This window comes from Salvelinus fontinalis, chromosome 37 (genome assembly GCF_029448725.1).
Source record: "Salvelinus fontinalis isolate EN_2023a chromosome 37, ASM2944872v1, whole genome shotgun sequence".
Taxonomy (NCBI): Eukaryota; Metazoa; Chordata; class Actinopteri; order Salmoniformes; family Salmonidae; genus Salvelinus; species Salvelinus fontinalis.
Window position 1 is genome coordinate 10,393,554 of NC_074701.1, and position 20,756 is coordinate 10,414,309.

At 41.9% G+C, this 20,756-nt stretch overlaps 1 protein-coding gene across 1 annotated transcript in view; it reads right to left on the reverse strand.

The window, feature by feature from the left end:
• si:dkey-192p21.6 (uncharacterized protein LOC565246 homolog) overlaps window positions 1-18,220 on the reverse strand; it is a 41,298-nt gene extending 23,078 nt beyond the window's left edge. Inside the window, exons 1-7 of the mRNA XM_055901908.1 lie at window positions 17,766-18,220; window positions 12,267-12,364; window positions 11,642-11,763; window positions 10,498-10,616; window positions 7,935-8,004; window positions 7,760-7,823; window positions 6,630-6,712 (exon numbers count right to left, since the gene is read on the reverse strand). Of these exons, the coding sequence (XP_055757883.1) occupies window positions 6,630-6,712; window positions 7,760-7,823; window positions 7,935-8,004; window positions 10,498-10,616; window positions 11,642-11,763; window positions 12,267-12,364; window positions 17,766-17,859 (650 nt within the window). The 5' untranslated portion in view covers window positions 17,860-18,220. The remainder of the gene's footprint in view (window positions 1-6,629; window positions 6,713-7,759; window positions 7,824-7,934; window positions 8,005-10,497; window positions 10,617-11,641; window positions 11,764-12,266; window positions 12,365-17,765) is intronic.
• Between the last annotated feature and the right edge of the window lie 2,536 nt (window positions 18,221-20,756).

The following is a 20,756-nucleotide window of genomic DNA, read 5'->3' on the forward strand; positions in this document are numbered from 1 at the left end:
CTGAGCGTTGAAATGTGCCCTTCGCGTGAATAAAAAAACAAGAAAATTGTGCCGTCTGGTTTGCTTAATATAAGGAATTTGATTTGATTTATACTTTACCTTTAACTGGGTGACTATCCCTTTTACTTGAGTCATTTTCTATTAAGATATCTTTATGACAATTGGGAAATTTTTCCACCACTGTATATTTTCACACACCGAAACGTAATACAAGGAAATGCAATCTAAGCATAATGAATCACTCAGTAAAGGAACACTTTGCCTCTAGATCTACTCGTGCAGGACTGCTGACTAAAGACTTTTGACTCGAATTTATGATACACTTATAACTTAGTGCTCGCGAGGGCCGCTGAAACACAGCATACATGATGGAATACCACACTGAATCAGCTGCTAAGGGAGACGGGTGTTTGTATCACATTTCAGAAAATGGGTATTTACATTTACATTGCACAAATTTGCTTCACAGGTATAGTGCCGTAGCTTTCTCAATGGCAGATTCGCTCCTTTCACCAGCTATAAAATACAATTTCTGCTTTTGATTCATGAGTAATGTTAATGAAATAAATAAAGCATTATTTGAGAACCATAAAGCAAGCTCCCAGTAGAGGTGATCTGATAAGGTGCACTGTGTTTACCTCAGCTTGAGCCTCGCTTGTTTTTCTGCCCAGATTCAATTAAGAAGCACATACCAGAAGACATACTGCTCCTTTTAGCCCTAACCTGCTGATACAAGATTTGAATCTGGCACTATCATCTCAAAAGGGATATTAAAGCCGAGCGACCTCTGTAGCACACACACACACATACATTCATGCTCGTATGCACACACATGCACGCATGCGCACATGCACAGAAACACACGTCACATGCATCCTCATTCCGATTGTAACGAGTACGTCCATTAGTTGTCATAGAGACAGAGACAAAGGTTAAGTCATTTTCCCGATGAGGCCTGTGTAAATTGCTGCAATATAACGACTTATTGCCAATCTTATAAATTAAAAGCATTTGGTGTCTGACTCTCTGGCCTACATCTTTGAGAGAACCATTTTAGTCAAATTAAATTACCAATTCCTAATCCTTCCAAATGCCTTATGAAATTGGCTTGTGACAGAGGGCAAAAGATTGTGATTATTAAGGTACTTTACAATACAAAACATGAGCACTTCACTCATTTAGTTCAAATTCCAATGATTGTCAGGTTAAAGCACCTAATTTGAATAGACTTGATTGTTGTCATTTTTACCACTTTATCAGCAAATGGAATAGGTAAAGCTCCTCAGCATAGTAATACCGGTTCTGTGATAAACAGTTTGACGAACACCAGCCAGATACAGGTGAATGACAACAAAACACCACCTAGCTTCTATACAAAACACAGACACAACGTCATGACTAATACAGTGGTTATCATTGGATTAAAAAAAGTATTACAACGTGGGATTAAAATGGATTTAATTGACATTTTTTGTCAACAACCTACACAAAATACTACAACTCGAAAAAAGATTTTACGATTAATGAAAAAGTATTCACCCCCTGAATCAATACATGTTAGAAACACATTTTGCGGTGATTACAGCAGTTTCTTTCCTGTCCTGCAGCTCAGTTCAGAAGGACAACTGTATCTTTGATGTGTCAGGGTGGTCATCCACAGCATAATTATTAATTGACCACGCTTAAAGAGATATTCACTGTCTGATTTGTTGTTGTTAGCCATCTACCAATCAATCCCCTTCTTTATGAGGCTTTTGAAAAGCTCCTTGGTCTTTGTAGTTGAATCGGTCCTTGAAATTCAATACATGACCGAGGGACCTTACAAATGTTGTTTGTATGGGAGACAGATGAACCCTGATTATTTCACACAGAGTGAGTCCATGTAACTTATTATGTGATTTGTTAAGCCACATTTTACTCCTGCACTAATTTAGGTTTGACTAAACAAATCGGGTGAATGCAATGACTATATTTTAGCTATTTAATTTGTATTAATTTCTAAACCTTTGTATAATTTTCTTTTCACAGACATTATGGAGTATTTTGTGTAGATCAATGACAAAAAAAGACAAAGAAATATTTTTCCATCCCACTTTGTAACGCAACCAAACGTGGAACAAAATCAAAGGGGGTTAAGACTTATTATATCCACTGTGGATGCGCTTGGACGATAATACCATCACATTTTGGGGGTTTTGATCTCTTTACATGCATCAGCAATTAGGCTTTAAGTCCTATACACCGCCTCTTTAGCCTACAAGCAAATGGATGGCTACACTCAATCACTATTGAGTATTGAGTTACTTACATTATCGCTAGCCACATCAAGTACATGGAAACCCAATCTAGTCATAACAAATATCTAGAACTTGAGAGGAAATGTCATGCTGCTTATTTTTAGTGGCCAAATATCAAAGCACAGAATGAAAAGTATACTGTCCTCTCAATAAACATCCACCTATCGATCAAGTCTATTCATAACTTTGGTGCGCATACAGTGCATCCAGAAAGTATTCAGACTGCTTGACTTGTTCCACATTCTGTTACGTTACAGCCTTATTTTTTATTTTTTTTTAAATTCCCTCATCAATCTACACACAATACCCCACAATGACAAAGCGAAAACAGGTTAGTATACATTTAAAAAAATCAAAAACACTCCTGCGTTGTCTTGGCTGTGTGCTTAGGGTCGTTGTCCTGTTGGAAGGTGAACCTTCACCCTAGTCTGAGGTCCTGAGCGCTCTGCAGCAGGTTATCATCAAGGATACTTTACTCCGTTCATCTTTCCCTCGATCCTGACTAGTCTCCCAGTCCCTGAAAAACTTCCTCCAGATGTGACGCTTGGCAATCAGGACAAAGAGTTCAATCTTCAGGCCAGAGAATCTTGTTTTTCATGGTCAGAGTCTTTTAGGTGCCTTATGGCAAACTCCAAGCGGACTGTCATGTGCTTTTTACTGAGGAGTCGCTTCCGTCTGGCCACTCTACCATAAAGGTCTGATTGGTGGAGTGCTGCAGAGATGGTTGTCCTTCTGGAAGGTTCTCCCATCTCCACAGAGAAACTCTGAAGCTCTGTCAGAGTGACCATCGGGTTCTTAGTCACCTCCCTGAACAAGGCCCTTCTCCCCCGATTGCATAATTTGGCCAGGCGGCCAGCTCTAGGAAGAGTCTTGGTGGTTCCAATCTTCTTCCATTTAAGAATGATGGCGGCCACTGTTTTCTTGGGGACCTTCAATGCTGCAGAAATGTTTTGGTACCCTTCCCCAGATCTGTGCCTCGATACAATCCTGCCTCGGAGCTCTACGGAAAATTCATTCGAACTCATGTCTTGGTTTTTGCTCTGACATGCACTGTCAACTGTGGGACCTTAGAAAGACAGGTGTGTGCCTTTCCAAATCATGCCCAATCAATTGAATTTACTACAGGCGGACTACAATCAAGTTGTAGAAACATCTCAAGGACGATCAATGGAAACAGGATGCACCTGAGCTCAATTTCGAGTCTCATAACAAAGCGTCTGAAAACTTATGCAAATAAGATATTTAAGTTTTTTATTTTTTATACATTTGCAAACATTTCTAAAAACCTGTTTTTGCTTCGTCATTATGGGGTATTGTGTGTAGCTTGATGAGGAAAACCATGTATTTAATACATTTTAGAATAACTCTCAAACGTAACAAAATGTGGAAAAAGTTAAGGGGTCAGAATACTTTCCGAACGCACTGTAACTATCTTTGTTATTCATTATATGAATGCCAGAATGTTAACACGGTACCCTAACCGTGCTATATGACGTGAGTTTAGGTGACAAAGGTTAAATGTCGCTATTTTGTCATATTGTAATGAGACGTGTTATTGTCCCAGCCCCCTGGTTCCATTTGTAAATTACACATTCCTGTTTAATGTAATTGTTGTTGCATCTTCAATTTATTACAACTAATCTTTAGCGTAATCTTCAAAATAAGTGAAACGGCTGAAGGCTTTTAGAAGTGCCACAAGACTAAAATCAAGATCCTTTTAGAAAAATGTAAACGCAAACAAAGCTGAGCTGACAGAGCTGTTCTCTATACCTCATGGTAGTGGAGTCTGAGGAATGAGCTGAAAAGTCTTTCAGCGGAGAAAAAAACCCTTTGGCTTCAAAAATGTACCAGCCTTCATGGCAGATGACTGATGCCTCTTTTCTTCAGTGAAAAGTTGTTACTTACTGGCATCTGGATCATAACTCATCCAGCTAAGGTGCATTGGAACGTTAATCTTGAGCCCCGAGTTGTGCTTTGATAAAGCACGTCTCGAGGTATAGGCCATTCAATTGATACAGGAACCAATATGAGAACATCGACACGTTACAGATTGTTTCAGCGGTATATCTTCTCAGGCCAATGTAACTTTGTATTACATATGATAAAATCCGGTAACTTTACTTGAAGAGAATATACATTCATACAAGGCATTCGTAACATCTTTATGAAACCAGTCGTAACAACTTTATGAGCGTTGCGGTATCAGTCATAAAACGTTTTAGCACGTTTATTCAACATCATTCACAACAAGTTTAAAAAAATAAAAGTATCTTGAAATTAATCTTTATTTAATTTCAGCATTGTACAATGGAAATTTGGTACTGCCACAGTACCCAACCCTCTGTCACACTATTCACGTAACAGGCTGGGTGCAGCAGAGGGTTGGTGATCAGTGACAGTGTGCATTGTGTGTCTTGCATCCTCTCTTGAGATCTTTCAATGCGGCAAGATGCCACTGGGTAAACAGCCATTGGAATGATCAATATTATCATATTGAATTATGAACTTGTTTGTGACGATTTCTGGGACAAGTTGGATCTGAAGTGAACGGAGTACCTGGCCTACAGCGCCTTCTGGTCTGGAGCACCATTCGTAACCTTCATGTTAGGCCTACATTACGTTTTCTGCCAATAACAGACAGAAACAAGTGCCATTAGAACAACACATGGATTGGGTTGGGTACTGTGACTGTGGAACTAAAAATGTCAGTTGTACAATGGATACATGAAGATCTATTTCAGTGTTACTGATAACTTTTCGTTCTGTAACGAAAATGGGACTTTTATTTTGAAAACTCCTGATGAATGATATTGAATAAATGCATTATAAAGGTTGTTATGAATCAACCCATGTTGTACGTCTCCCGTCCACACTAGCACCAGAGTCCTTCTGTCTCCTAGTAAGAGCCATAACTACAGTAATATGTCATTACAGTGACATATGTTCGCCTACATTTCAACATTCTGACATGTTTCTGATGAGATAGGTCTGTCGTTGATTATGTGTGAAAAGCCCAGAGTAAAGTTACGGGTTAGTGTCAGGGAACAGTAGTAAGAACACTTGTATTCTCTAGAGCGTGTGAAAATGGGATTTATTACTACGATTTATTATACGGTAATGCATCTACCAGGGCTGGGAATTGCCAGGGACTTCACGATACGACATTATCACGATACTTAGGTGCTGATACAGTATGTATTGCGATTCTAGAGAATGTTGCATGTATTGTGATTTGAATCGTGCATTTGAATTGTGATTCGATGTTCCAAACATATTGCTCACTATATGTCTGCTGCAGAGGGACAAGAGAGCCACGAGAAAACGAGTTCCGATCAGTCAGGGGAATAGAAGTGCGGAAAGAATGCTCGCCCACCAGTTCAAAAGAAGACGTAGAACAAGCTATAGGATGAAAAATACAGGCGTTTTGGCGCAGGTACAGCCGACTGGTGCTAGCTAACGCTACCTACAGTACAGTAGAGTTAGGATTTCTACAGTAGCGTTGGGATTTTTACAGTAGCGTTGGGATTTTTACAAATCGCTACTTGGATTCAAATATCGATATATCATATCACCCCCCCCCCCCCCCAAATATATTTATTTGTAACTGTATTGATTTTCTTCCCCCATCACTAGTATCTACATCATGGTAGTTTCCTGGTAACTAAAAGCATTTTGAAACAACGTGATGATGAGCAGTTTAATTTTCCCGGTTGACGAAGGCTTGATATGTTGATTTGAAGATATACAAATCGGACCACAATAACATTACGTCCGCTTGAGCAGACACAGGGAATGAGATTTCAACATTTACAAAATCATCAGATGAAGTGAGCAGATATGGAGAAGTCTCCATGATCCTAAAAACCCCTGGCTCTGGGAAGCTCTTTCCTTTCTATCCCAGCTGTAGATCTATGGCTCGGTGGATATGTGCTGATATGTTGATGGTATTATTGCATCAATTATTTGGCGAAGGGGAGGTCAAACCCACACCAGCTTCCTGTTTCCAGAGAGGCGTGCTTTGTGTTCGCCCCGAGGCCACTATTAAGTAGAGCAGGGATCCAAGATTAAATCACACCACTCCTGTCCAACAGAAATACGCTGTTCTCAACCATAGATAGACAACAAGATAGTACAAATCGTGCCCAAAGCGATTGCCAGAAAACAAAGGCTCAAGTGACCATGTAACCAGACAGTGACCCGTATAATATGTTGTTACACAATACATCCTTTTGTGTTCTGTGTAGCATGCCTAGGATTAGCCTGAAATCAATTAGCATGTAAACAAGCCATACGTAGCGATAGAGAGATGAACAATCAATTCCATGTACATACCCTCGGAAAGTGTCCAATGAGCGCAGTCGTGTTGGTTTTGGTTGGGTACTGTTAACCTCATCCCCACAACCTTGGGTTTCATCCTGAACACAAGCATTTCAGTAAACAAACGTTCATTTTTGGGTGTGCCGCTTTACATGACTTAGGCCTTATACCAAAGTACAAGCCAGTGTAATAACCTGTTATAACCACGTGAGTACAGTGAGTACAGTACAAGCAGTTATGACTTACATACTTGTGGCACACTACATAAGTTACACCTGAATAAATAAATTCCCTTGAATAATGTAAACAGTACAGTATGTAATGTTCACAGTTGGCAAAAAAAACGCGATTTTGTTTGGTGGAAATCCATAGTCAAATCATGCTTACTCGATATTATCGCCTCCGCTAGTGTGTAACAAACCCAAAGAAAACTTGAATTTGCAGTTACAGAGTAGAGAAATGAGTCCGATTGATCCAGTTGGACGTGTATGTCTCCATCCTCCTTTCTAGCCTTGCTGAGTAGTAGTTGGCCGCCCCGTCCTTGTTTTTTAAAGAGCGGGCTTGGATTACTCTGGCCTGCTGCCCTCCCAGTTTGAATACCCTGGCCTGTTGGCCTCCATGCAGCAGTTTGGAGGGCCAGAGCAGGAAGACACTAGCACTAATTCTGTATGATGGATCTGACTGCCATCATGGGAGCATATGGGAGATGAAGGCCTCTTCCTCGAGAAGATGAGAGGAGCCATTCATGCTCTCCAGAAATACGCAGGAGCCCGTCAGGCTGTCACGTCATGGACCAAGACAAGATGATAGATACAATGCTTGATCTATCACTAATGTAGGTCTGCTGACTCTGCTAACATTTGTATCAATTATCATATTAGTATCTCACAAATGGCTTAGTGACCGGAGTCTGGAGGCTTTCATTCATTTCAAATGCCTCTTAAACTTAATCGGGAAAAAGTGCACGAAAAACATTTCAATGCATTCAGTAGATCAAAGCTGAAGTCGAGTTTAGATTCCAGAGGACAATGAATTCTATAAGATAAGTGATGTTTTGGATGTAGAAACATAATGTATTGCATAGAGAAACATAATCCTAATGTGAGATTTGCGTTGTGATAAGTGAACATGAGTACTATACTTACATCCATTGCATGTTGCGGTCCTTCGCGACAAATGGTCTTGATAAGCTTCGTCGTACAACGCCTCCTGTAAACGGAGAACAAGGAGCTTCAACTGTCAACAGCGCGTCCGTTTGGCTTCAGATCAAAGCATACAGCTTTTAGAAAGCTCCCTGTAAAATGATTTAAAATACAGTACCTGTACAGGTAGGGAACAACGACACATAGGAGACCAATAAGTGCCAGGAGAAGAGCTGCCACCAACAGAGCTGCACAACAAGATCAAAAGTGGATGAGTCAGTGGAGGGCACTTGCGAATAGGAAGCGGGGGAATGGATCTCCCTTGCAAATTTGGGATATGCGTATAAAAAAATTATACAACTTTATTTTTATTTTTATAATCCTAGTAAATAAAACTATACAAATAATGAGTTAATAACTGAATAGAGTTTAAATGACCCAAATCCTTTCTGACTGAACTGAAGAGAGAAACCAGACAACAACTTCCTGTGTTACATCACTGCCCAGTCTGGATGTCCATGTCAGGAGAGTTATATACCCCTCTATCAAAACAGGATCTGACTAGGGATACGAGGGCTAACTACCACTTCCAGGCCAGCTCAAACGATTTTCTCCCCCTTGTCAGTCTCTAAGCTCCCCAGTGGCTTACTGTCACCCAACCAGGTGACCAGGGGATCCCTCAAGGGACAAACACAGCCCAATATGAAATTCTAGACCAATCCATCACAGAGCAGTCAATCTATGTAAGCTAAGGGACAGTAGAGTACAACCCCCCTCAGTGTGCCTGGCACCTACTACCATAACCCGTTCAAAGCCACTTCAATATTTTGTCTTGTCCATTCACCCTCTGAATGGCACACAAACACAATCCATGCCTCAGTTGTCTCAAGGCTTAACAATCCTTCTTTAACCTGTCTCCTCCCCTTCATCTACGCTGATTGAAGTGGATGTCAAAAGTGACATCAATAAGAGATCCTAGCTTTCACCTGGATTCACCTGGTCAGTCTGTGTCATGGAAAAAGCAGGTGTCCTTAATGTTCTGTACACTCAGTGTATGTCAGGGGCCGGGCCACAGAAAGAATAGTGATATTGCCTTCTTGGATAGGTTAATGTGCCAAATTGAAAGATAATAGCCATATAATATACAAATATATAAATTGGCCAAACAAGTGTCATTGACCTATAGAATATGAAAACAGCTATGTAATTAGAGGACTCAAAGCAGAGGGGACAGGAAATGCAGTGCTCCCTGTTTGTCGTGGAGTGGAAAAACAAACACAGAGCCCGTTTAATCCTGGGTTGAATACACACTATGACATCCGCTCTGAACAAAGACTACGCACGGGATCCCTCCTGAAAAAGACCTTCGTGACTCTCAAAACATGGAGAGGGTAAAGTCCTTATCCTCAACATAGAAATGTGCTATGAAAGGAAATCATGTCCTGGTTAAAATAATCAAATCGCTTTACATATGTACAGTAGAGTCATCTTCATTGTCAGCTAAACAACTTACAGATCCAGGATCAGTTTCATTTGAACTCAACACTGAAACGGCAATGGACATGGAAATTAGATCCTAAAATGACCTTGAGGCATGTATATTAGTTAGATTAATGCTTATTAATGGTCACTATACCACAAACCACTCAGGAAGCAATATGGCTTAGATTAACCATGCAGGTGACTTGTGGTCTGGGGTACTGTGTGTGCAATACAGTACTAACAACATTAGAGAGTGGACTTGCACGTCCACTGTAATATTCATGGTGTTATAGCTCATGAGACAATTGACATGCACGTAGAGTTACAGGACCGCAACACATTCTCTATCACATACTGTATACTGTATTTTAAACATAAATTTACCTCGCAAGGGACAGATGCAAGTCACAACTCAGTATAACGTGAACTTTTTAAATTGCAAAAGGCCAACTCTAACCTGCTCCCTTTAGCCTTGAGCTTCTGCTGATGACCAGCCCGTTAGTTAAAGTTGAGAGAGCCCTATGGGGCCTGACTATAATCACCGGACAGTGAAGTAAATGGAAGCTGATCATAATGTGGGGGATGCAGTCACACTAGTCACATATCTGCCAGATAATGGCTACTTGGCCTTAACAGTCTGATCTACAACACAATCTGCAGTATTGTTAAGTGGAGTGTACATTATAGAGAGAGAAGCTTTCAAAATCCCATTACGGCTTAATCCCTTCACGCTCCCTAATGTATTACCCAGAATCTCTTTCCTGCACAGAGCACCGACCAAAACAAACAGAAAAGCTTTTATTTTATCAGTTTTCAAGAACGTCCGTCTTATCTAATCGATACGCATCTTGTCCCATGAGAGGAAAGAGGTTTACTTCTCAACAGAAGTGTACAACACAGCTGATGTCTCTTCTTTGCTGTCTCAATTAGGAACTGTGAGGATCCAGTCACAGGCTTAACCTTACTCCTAGTAGGAGTCAAGTACATTAGTACTTTCTACTTAAAATGGTATTGTCATTTTGCATGTCATCCACTGTACTCGATAATTGTGATGCCACAAAAAGTATATAAAAATGCAAACGGTCCATATCTTACATAATCTTATCTGTGAAATAAACATGTAAAATTTGTAAAATTTTCTGTCAAAAATAAAATAAAATAATAGTTTTGGTAAAGTATGAGTATCTAGTATAAAAAAAATGGTGCTGTTCTAAATGTTTTGTTTTCAAAATGACAGGATGTTGTTTTTGTTAACTCACGGAAATAGATGTTATTTGGACTGACATCCACAGTCTGATAGCAAATGACATTGACGGGAGATTCTGACTCTTGGATCCAGACAGAGTAATGGCCAGCTTCTTCATACAACTGACTCCAACTGTATCAACAACAATGCACTCAATAAGGGGAAGACACTCATCATTACATTCATCACCAAAAATGCATGCATTTGATTGTCCTTTTAGTCTGCTGTATCATACATTCACTAGACATTGCTACAGTACACTTGAGTATGAATTTCCCTTTGACCTTAGCGGTAAATGGTCCTTTCCACGCTATGCCCTCTGAGGTTTCTGCACAGAAATAAATGTAGCTTGTGAGGACACCTAGTGTCTATAAGCCAGTAGGGCAGCCTTCAGCTGTATCCTATACATCTCCGGTTTCAACACCCAAAAATGTGCATTACAAGCTCCTATTGATATATCTTGGGGATGAGATGCTAGCTATCACTTGGAGTGTTTTTTTTTTAAGGGATAAAGGAAATCGATAGTGGCTCAGTCTGGTTAGGGACCTCAGCATTGATCTATAGGAAGCCCAAGACTAGACCTCAGCTGAAGAGGAGAAGAGAAACCTGCCACTGCCTTGTTGAGTGAAACTAGATCCCTTGGAGCACGTACAAGGGTGAGCCCCAAATGGAATGCTCTGCCCTAACCTCTTGTAAAGGTCTGATTGTTTATAAATATGGCCACGGCCTCTTCTTGTAGAACGTCTCTTCTGAGGTTTCCACCAGACATGTTTCTTTGCGGGCTTAATGGCTCTTTCCTATTTTATTGGAGTGTCAGCTCCTGTTAACCCCAAAAAAGGCCTCTGATCAATACTCGGCGAGGTAGTTTCGGCAGGAGCATATGTCAGGCTCAGAAAGCAGGTCAGGATTACATTCCCACCCCCGGTAAATAATCGAATGGATTTCCAATGCAATCATTGGAATGCCAATGCAGTATATTCTGCTCTGTGCCAAGACCTGGGAACATTACAGACCTGCAACCTACAAATATCATGCTTCATTCATGTATGTTGCTCATTGATGGCAACACTATCTATGGCAATTGTTATGTATTGCCTAAGTAGATGCCAGGTCAGTCGCATGCCTAATTAGGTGTTCAATATCTATAAATACGTTACCTGCAGAGAGTCGTGTTTCTGCCCATTGGTTGTAACCGCAGTGTCAGAGTGAGGACGGTGCTGACCACGACAGATGCATTCTGGGGACCATTTAGAACACTGACCAGGGGCTGGTACAGACACTGCAATGGGGGAGAAAACAGCCTAAGCAGATTCTAAGGCGGCACAGGTCTGTGACGTTTGGTTATGATGTTGCCGTCGAACACACCGTATAACTTCCTTTGTTTCATACAAATATGGAAGCATGATACGCTATGTCATGTAATGTGCACCCTGGGCCAGATATACCTAGCATTGTTGCACCTGTGAATGGATCTAAAATACGCAACTGTCTTTTTACCTAAATATCGTATTGCCTCTCTGAATCTCTCGTTGACCTTTTTTTTTTACCCTTTTCAATCTTGTAGCAGTAATAGACACTGTACCTTGTAGCAGTAATAGACACTGTACCTTGTAGCAGTAATAGACACTGTACCTTGTAGCAGTAATAGACACTGTACCTTGTAGCAGTAATAGACACTGTACCTTGTAGCAGTAATAGACACTGTACCTTGTAGCAGTAATAGACACTGTACCTTGTAGCAGTAATAGACACTGTACCTTGTAGCAGTAATAGACACTGTACCTTGTAGCAGTAATCAGATGTGTAGAGGACATCAACTCCGGTTGGTAGCTGGTTATGGAACGTAAGACATGCCTGGTCTAATTTCAATGCAGGCCGTCCTAAATACAATGGATTCATAACAATATTGATACTGTAATTTTACAATGACATTAAAAGGCTTGATCTGAATCTTATAGATAAAACAGGCTTTTTAAGACTGGGCCCAGAGTGGGCAAAACATGCCCCTTCCGTTTGAGTTTTATGTCCCTATATAAAAATAGCAAAAAAGGTCAAATGATTGAATGACAGGTTGGCGCAAAATCTGTATGCCAGTTTCGCTGTGTCAGCATAATGGACAGAGCACGTCGGTGTGTGTAGGGGGGCTATGGAAGGTCACTGGGGTGGTTAGGTATGACTCCTTTGGGTTTCCATAGAAAGAGGGAAAAAAACACTTCTCATCTGTGGTAGGATAACACGCCTACGCCAGTGATATTATGATTTATAAGGGTGAGGTCAAGTTTGCCATTGATGCTGCTTCACTCAACTCTGCCTCACTCCTCACCACTACAGAGTTTTGGGTAGGTTCTTAGCTAGCTGAACGAAGAAAGAAAAAATGTCTGAACGACTCAGCGAACGCAACAGTCAACTGGTGGAAGCCCTGCGTGGCCTTGACCCAGTGAGACGTTTTTGCGGACTGAAATCGCCGGTTCCAATGAGGACAAATGAACCCCGCTAGATATCCTGCACCGATTCTCTGGGCCTCTCTCCGCTATGCCGACCGTGCTTACTGACACATGGACTGACTTTAGAGGGGCGTCCACAGCTACATGCGAGAAGTCATTTTCCACTTTGACAAATGTGTTCAGTCAGCACAGAAGAAACACGCTACAACCGAGGAAAGCTCATCTAATCCAACTGGCATTTAAAGGGGGTGTTAGAAGAATATTTTGGAATGGAATGATCGATTTCTCAGGAAGCGTGGCTGCATCTCACTGTAGTAGGCTATGTTTTGGTTATTTGGATCTCCATTTTCCGTGTTTGTTTACGGTTAATGTAACCTAAATATAGACTGTGTCATGGCTTTTTGTGATGAGATATTTAGTTTACTAGGCCTACTTGGTACCACTGTTTTGATCTGTTTGCATTCATTCGTTCACATTCGCAGTTGTGTCGGTATTCTAAGCCAAACTGCTATTCATTATTTTGGTTTACATGCATGATTAACTAGGCAACTACTTTCAGCATTTAGTTAGCATTATTTTTGGTAAGACAGCGATGTGTATGGCTGCATTTACATAGGCTGTTTGCAATAGGTGAATTACCCTGTCTATCTTGTAGCCTATATTCATTACCAAAACAGCCTTGCTTTAGGATGTAGGGCGCTGTACATTGTGTTGATACAGCGAAGTGGAGATGGGCTACAGATTTCGCGCCAACCTGTCACTTCAAAAGCACTCAATGGTCTCGGAGTCACAGCATTTAAACTGTATGTTTATTGTGGTATGGCGTGATATAAGCAGAATTCAATGTAATTCCAATCCATTACCCCCCCCCCCCCAAACATTGTGCCCACTCACCAATTTCAACTGCCCCCCTTAGTCACTTTATCCTGGCGCAGGGTCTGCTTAAGACACTATAAATTAGCCTGGCTGACACGCAACCCACGTGACTACACACTCAAGTCAGGGGCATATAAAGTGCCTTCGAAAGTATTCAGACCCCTTGACTTTTTACACATTTTGCTACATTACAGCCTTATTCTAAAATGGATTTAAAAAAATCCTCTGCAATCTACACACAATACCCCATAATGAAAAAGCGAAAACAGGTTTAGCCGTTTTTGCAAATGTGTTACAAATAAAAAACAAAAAAAAATTATTTACACAAATTAAAATGATTGGACATGGTTTGGAAAGGCACACACCTGTCTATATAAGGTCCCACAGTTGACAGTGAATGTCAGAGCAAAAACCAAGCCATGAGGACGAAGGAAATGTTTGTAGAGCTCCGAGACAGGATTGTGTCGAGGCACAGATCTGGGGAAGTGTACCAAAACATTTCTGCAGCATTGAAAGTCCCCAAGAACACAGTGTCAATCTTAAATGGAAGATGTTTGGAACCACCAAGACTCTTCCTAGAGCTGGCCGCCCGGCCAAACTCAGCAATCGGGGGAGAAGGGCCTTGGTCAGGGAGGTGACCAAGAACCTGATGGTCACTCTGATAGAGTTCTCGAGTTCCTCTGTGGAGATGGGAGAATCTTCCAGAAGGACAACCATGTCTGCAGCACTTCACCAATCAGGCCTTTATGGTAGAGTAGCCAGACGGAAGCCACTCCTCAATAAAAGGCACATGAAAGCCCGCTTGGAGTTTGTCAAATGGCACCTAAAGACTCTCAGACCATGATGAATCCAAGACTGAATTATTTGGCCTGAATGCCAAGCATCTCGTCTGGAGGAAACCTGGCACCATCCCTATGGTGAAGCATGGTGGTGGCAGCATCATGCTGTGGGTGTAATGATGGGGCGGTGAGTCGGAGGCAGGTGCAGGTGAAACATTTTAATAAAACAACAAAACCAAGAACACGACACAAGGCAGAACGCCGATACACAATAACAATACCAACTGGTGAGTGAACATGGGAGAGTGACATATAAAGGGGAGGAGATGATGAAGGTAGTGGAGTCTAGGTGTGAATCATAATGATTAACAGGTGCGCGTAATGATGAATTCCAGGACCGGTGGTTATTACTCTGGCGATGGCATACGCCGGAGGGGGGGAGCAGGAGCAGACGTGACAGTGGGAATGTTTTCCAGCGGCAGTGATGGGAGATCAGTCAGGATCGAAGCAAAGATGAATGGAGCAAAGTACAGAGAGATCCTTGATGAAAACCTGCTGCAGAGCGCTCAGGACCTCAGACTGGGGTGAAGGTTCACCTTCCAACAGGACAACGACCCTAAACACACAGTCAAGACAATGCAGGAGTGGCTTCAGGACAAGTCTCTGAATGTCCTTGAGTGGCCCAGCCAGAGCCTGGACTTGAACCCGATCGAACATCTCTGGAGAGACCTGAAAATAGCTGTGCAGCAATGCTCCCCATCCAACCTGACAGACCTTGAGAGGATCTGCAGAGAAGAATGGGCGAAATTCCCCAAATTTCAAGGCACACAAGGTGTGCCCATCTTGTAGCGTCATACCCAAGAAGAATCAATGCTGCAATCGCTGCCAAAGGTGCTTCAACAAAGTACTGATTAAAGGGTCTGAATACTTATGTAAATGTGATAATTAACTATATTTTATTATCAACATTTTCTAAAACCAGTTTTTAGAAGAAGGTTTAGAAGAAGGTTGTAACGTAACAAAATGTGGAAAAAGTCAAGGGGTCTGAATTCTTTCCGAAGGCATTGTAGAGACTGGTGTTAGGAAGACTAACTGTAAATAACATGCCTATCACAAAGATGACCGTGCAGTAAATTAAATGACATGAGTCATAACTGATAACAAAATACATTTTGCAAATCCTCTTTCAAATTATATTTATTGTAAAATCTATACATTTCATTGTACTTTGGATGTGGCGAAAAGTTGCTTAAAACATGGATAAGGTGGTACAGTAAATATAGAAAAGTTAACTGAGATAATTTGATGCTGCGTTGAAAAAAATGATCTAATATGTAAAAACGTAGAAAGTCATTTTGTTTACAGTTGGCAAAGTGAAGCCACAGTACAGTTGAAGTCGGAAGTTTGCATACACTTAGGTTGCAGTCAAAACTAATTTTCAAAAACTCCACAAATGTCTTATTAACAAATTATAGTTTTGGCAAGTATGTTAGGACATCTACTTTGTGCATGACAAGTAATTCTTCCAACAATTGTTACCAGACAGATTTCACTTAAAATTCACTGTATGACAATTCCAGTGGGTCAAAGGTTTACATACGCTAAGTTGACTGTGCCTTTAAACAGCTTGGAAAATTCCAGAAAATTATGTCATGGCTGTAGAAGCTTCTGATAGGCTAATTGACATCATTTGAATTAATTGGATGTGTACCTGTGAATGTATTTCAAAGCATGCCTTCATACTCAGTGCCTCTCTGCTTGACATCATGCGAATATCAAAAGAACTCAGCCGTGACCTCAGGAAAGAATTGTAGACCTCCACAAGTCTGGTTCATCCTTGGGAGCAATTTCCAAACACCTGAAGGTACCACATTCATCTGTACAAACAATAGTATGCAAGTATAAACACCATGGGACCATGCAGCCATCATACCCCTAAGGAAGGAGACACGTTCTGTCTCCTAGAGATGAACGTACTTTGGTGAGAAAAGTGCAAATCAATCTCAGAACAACAGCAAAGGACCTTGTGAAGATGCTGGAGGAAACAGGTATAAAGTATCTATATCCACAGTAAAACGAGTCCTATATCGACATAACCTGAAAGGCCGCTCAGCAAGGAAGAAGCCACATCTCCAAAACCGCCATAAAAAAGCCAGACTACAGTTTGCAACTGCACATGGGGACAAAGATCTTACTTTTTGAAGAAATGTCCACTGGTCTGATGAAACAAAAATAGAACTGTTTGGCCATAATGACCATCGTTTTGTTTGGAGGAAAAAGGTGGATGCTTGCAAGCCGAAAAACACCATCCCAACCGTGAAGCACAGGGGTGGCAGGATCATGTTGTGGGGGTGCTTTGTTGCAGGAGGGACTGGTGCACTTCACAAAGTAGATGGCATCATGAGGCAGGAAAATTATGTGGATATATTGAAGCAACATCTCAAGACATCAGTCAGGAAGTTCAAGCTTGGTCGCAAATGGGTCTTCCAAATGGACAATGACCCCAAGCATACTTCCAAAGTTGTGGCAAAATGGCTTAAGGACAACAAAGTCGAGGTATTGGAGTGGCCATCACAAAGCCCTGACCTCAATCCTATAGAAAATTTGTGGGCAGAACTGAAAAAGTGTGTGCGAGCAAGGAGGCCTACAAACCTGCCTCCGTTACACCAGCTCTGTCAGGAGGAATGGGCCAAAATTCACCCAACTTATTGTGCGAAGCTTGTGGAAGGCTACCCGAAACGTTTGACCCAAGTTAAACTATTTAAAGGCAATGCTACCAAATAATAATTGAGTGTAAGTAAACTTCTGACCTACTGGGAATGTGATGGAAGAAATTAAAGCTGAAATAAATCATTCTCTACTATTATTCTGACATTTCACATTCTTAAAATAAAGTGGTGATCCTCACTAACCTAAGACAGGGAATATTTACTAGGATTAAATGTCAGGAATTGTGAAAAAACTGACTTTAAATGTATTTGGCTGAGGTGTATGTAAACTTCCAACTTCAACTGTCTATACAGCGGTTCGTATAGGAATTGTTTATGACAGTGATTCAGTGACATGGATTGAGTTTGCAGTACTTCTATAAATGCATAACATATGCAGTCCTATACATTCTCTGTTGGACAGCAAAATAAGAGCACCTTTAACACCCATACTCCTGAATTAAAAACACTCACCTGAACCTGACTTTGCATCAAGCTTTCCTTCGTTTCGTCCAGTTGTAAGAAAGAACACACACAGGACCTGTGTGAGGATTCTTCTAGGCTCCATTTCCTACGACAAAAACAATTCCACTGCAACTCATCTTTATGACAGCTACAGACATAAACAGGGTTCAAAGGGCACTATGCGTGTAGAGTTGTCTCATTTCGTTTGGAGTCTCTATGGGATCCGATTGAGAGGATAAGACGGCATAAACAGTCACATTCAAAGTTATGCTTATAATGCATTATGAAGAGGGCACTCATAGGACATGTTACCCAAAGGTTTTACCCACACATTTGAAACTCATGCAATATGAACATGAATGTGTGCGCTGTTAGTATATGGTAGCCAGTCAATATTGACTCCACCTCCATACTGAGTCAGTTCCTTTTTTTAAAATTGAGATTCCATTGCTGTACAATCTTACACCCAAAGATACACAGATGAGAGGGAGCCACATTCTAAGACTCATTTTCTTTTTGGGGGGGGGAAGAGCTCAAACAGCCCTCAGTACTGCAACTGTAGTCAATACAGGACAAAGATCGAATCGTACTACACCGGCTCCGACGCTTGTCGGATGTGGCAGGGCGTGCAAACTATTACAGACTGCAAAGGGAAGCACAACCGAGAGCTGCCCGGTGAAACGAGCCTAGCAGACGAGCTAAATACCTTCTATGCTCGCTTCGAGGCAAGTAACACTGAAACATGCGTGAGAGCATCAGCTGTTCTGGATGACTGTGTGATCACGCTTTCCACAGTCGACGCGAGTAAGACCTTTAAACAGGTCAACATTCACAAGGCCGCTGGGCCAGACGGAATACCAGGACGTGTACTCCGAGCATGCGCTTACCAACTGGCAAGTGTCTTCACTGACACTTTCACCCTCTCCCTGTCTGAGTTTGTAATACCAACATGTTTCAAGCAGACCACCATAGTCCCTGTGCCCAAGAACACTAAGGTAACCTGTCTAAATGACTCCCGACCCATAGCACTCACATATGTAGCCATGAAATGCTTTGAAAGGCTAGTCATGGCTCACATCAACACCATTATCCCAGAAACCCTAGACCCACTCCAATTTGCAAACCACAACAACAGATCCACAGATGATATAATCTCTATTGCACTCCACACAGCCCTTTCCCACCTGGAAAAAAGGAACACCTGTGTGAGAATGCTGTTCATTGACTACAGCTCAGCGTTCAACACCATAGTACCCTCACAGCTAATCACTAAGGTAAGGATCCTGGAACTAAACACCTCCCTCTGCAACTGGATCCTAGGCTTCCTGCTTCCGCTCCCAGGTGGTAAGGGTAGGTAACAACACATCTGCCACAGGGGCCCCTCAGGGGTGCGTGCTCAGTCCACTCATGTACTCCCTGTTCACTCATGACTGCATGGCCAGGCACAACTCCAACACCATCATTAAGTTTGCTGATGACACAACAGTCGTCACTGACAACGATGAGACAGCCTATAGGGAGGAGGTCAGAGACCTGACCGTGTAGTGCAACGTGATCAAGACAAAGGAGATGATTGTGGACTACAGGAAAAGGAGGACTGAGCACGTCCCCATTCTCATCGACTGGGCTGTAGTGGAGCAGGTTGAGAGCTTCAAGGTCCTTGGCGTCCACATCACCAACAAACTAACATGGACCAAGCACACCGAGACAGTCGTGAAGAGGGCACGATAAAACCTTTTCCCCCTCAGGAGACTGAAAAAAATGGGTCCTCAGATCTTCAAAAGGTTCTACAGCTGCACCATCGAGAGCATCCTGACAGGTTGCATCACTGCCTGATATTGCAATTGCTCGGCCTCCGACTGTAAGTCACTACAGAGGGTAGTGCGTATGGCTCAGTACCTCACCGGGGTCAAGCTTCCTGCCATTCAGGACCTCTATACCAGGCGGTGTCAGAGGAAGGCCCTAAAAATTGTCAAAGACTCCAGCCACCCTAGTCATAGACTGTTCTCTCTGCTACCGCACGGCAAGCGGTCCCGGAGCGCCAAGTCTAGGTCCAAGAGGCTTATAAACAGCTTCTACCAACAAGTCATAAAACTCCTGAACAGGTAATCAAATGGCTACCCAGACTATTTGCACCCCCCCCCCCCCCTACGCTGCTGCTACTCTTTGTTATTATCTATGCATAGCCACTTTAATAACCCTACCTGCATGTACATCATTACCTCAATTACCTTGACACCGGTACCCCCTGTATAAAGCCCCGCTATTGTTATTTACTGCTGCTCTTTAATTATTTGTTTTTCTTATCTCTTACTTTTTTTGGGGGGGGAGGGGTTTCTTAAAACTGTAAGGTTGTTTTCAGCGCATTTGACGAGTAAAATTTGATTTGATTTGACCCTACCACCCCCAGCCCAAACCCATCTACCTCAACGTCTAGCCACTCAATGTATGCACATCAACAAACCCTTTGCAGTGCAAACCACTGAAGCACCATATCTATTTCCTACACTCATTCAGGCCTTTAATCTTGATCATTTGTCATCTCCCTCTGTTCATTTCCTTAACTAGTTAATTTCCCTGAGCGCCCCGTTACAGCCGAGTTCACAGGGTCATCTCACAGTAGGGCAACTCATTAACCTTTGACCTTCATCGTACCCTGACACAGGGACAGAGAACCATGGAATCTCTCTGACATATGGGTCTTCATAAGCTTAGCGTAGACTAAAACATTGAATGTTTCATACTGACCTACACTCGTGAATTACATCAATCAGTCATTTTTTTTTCAGAGTGAAAGGTGCTGTTTGAGACCATAATCTGTCAACATCCTTTCACAAAGTTAACATGGATGCCCTTTTCACATTTATCACATAATGACTGGCTAGTGAAATGGTGTTGTTATGGGCAACAGTGGAGAGGATTTAAGATTATGGTCATGCCGAAGACCAGCAGTGTGCATTTCTGTTCAGGCTTCTGCATGGACAGCTAGAACAGGACCCC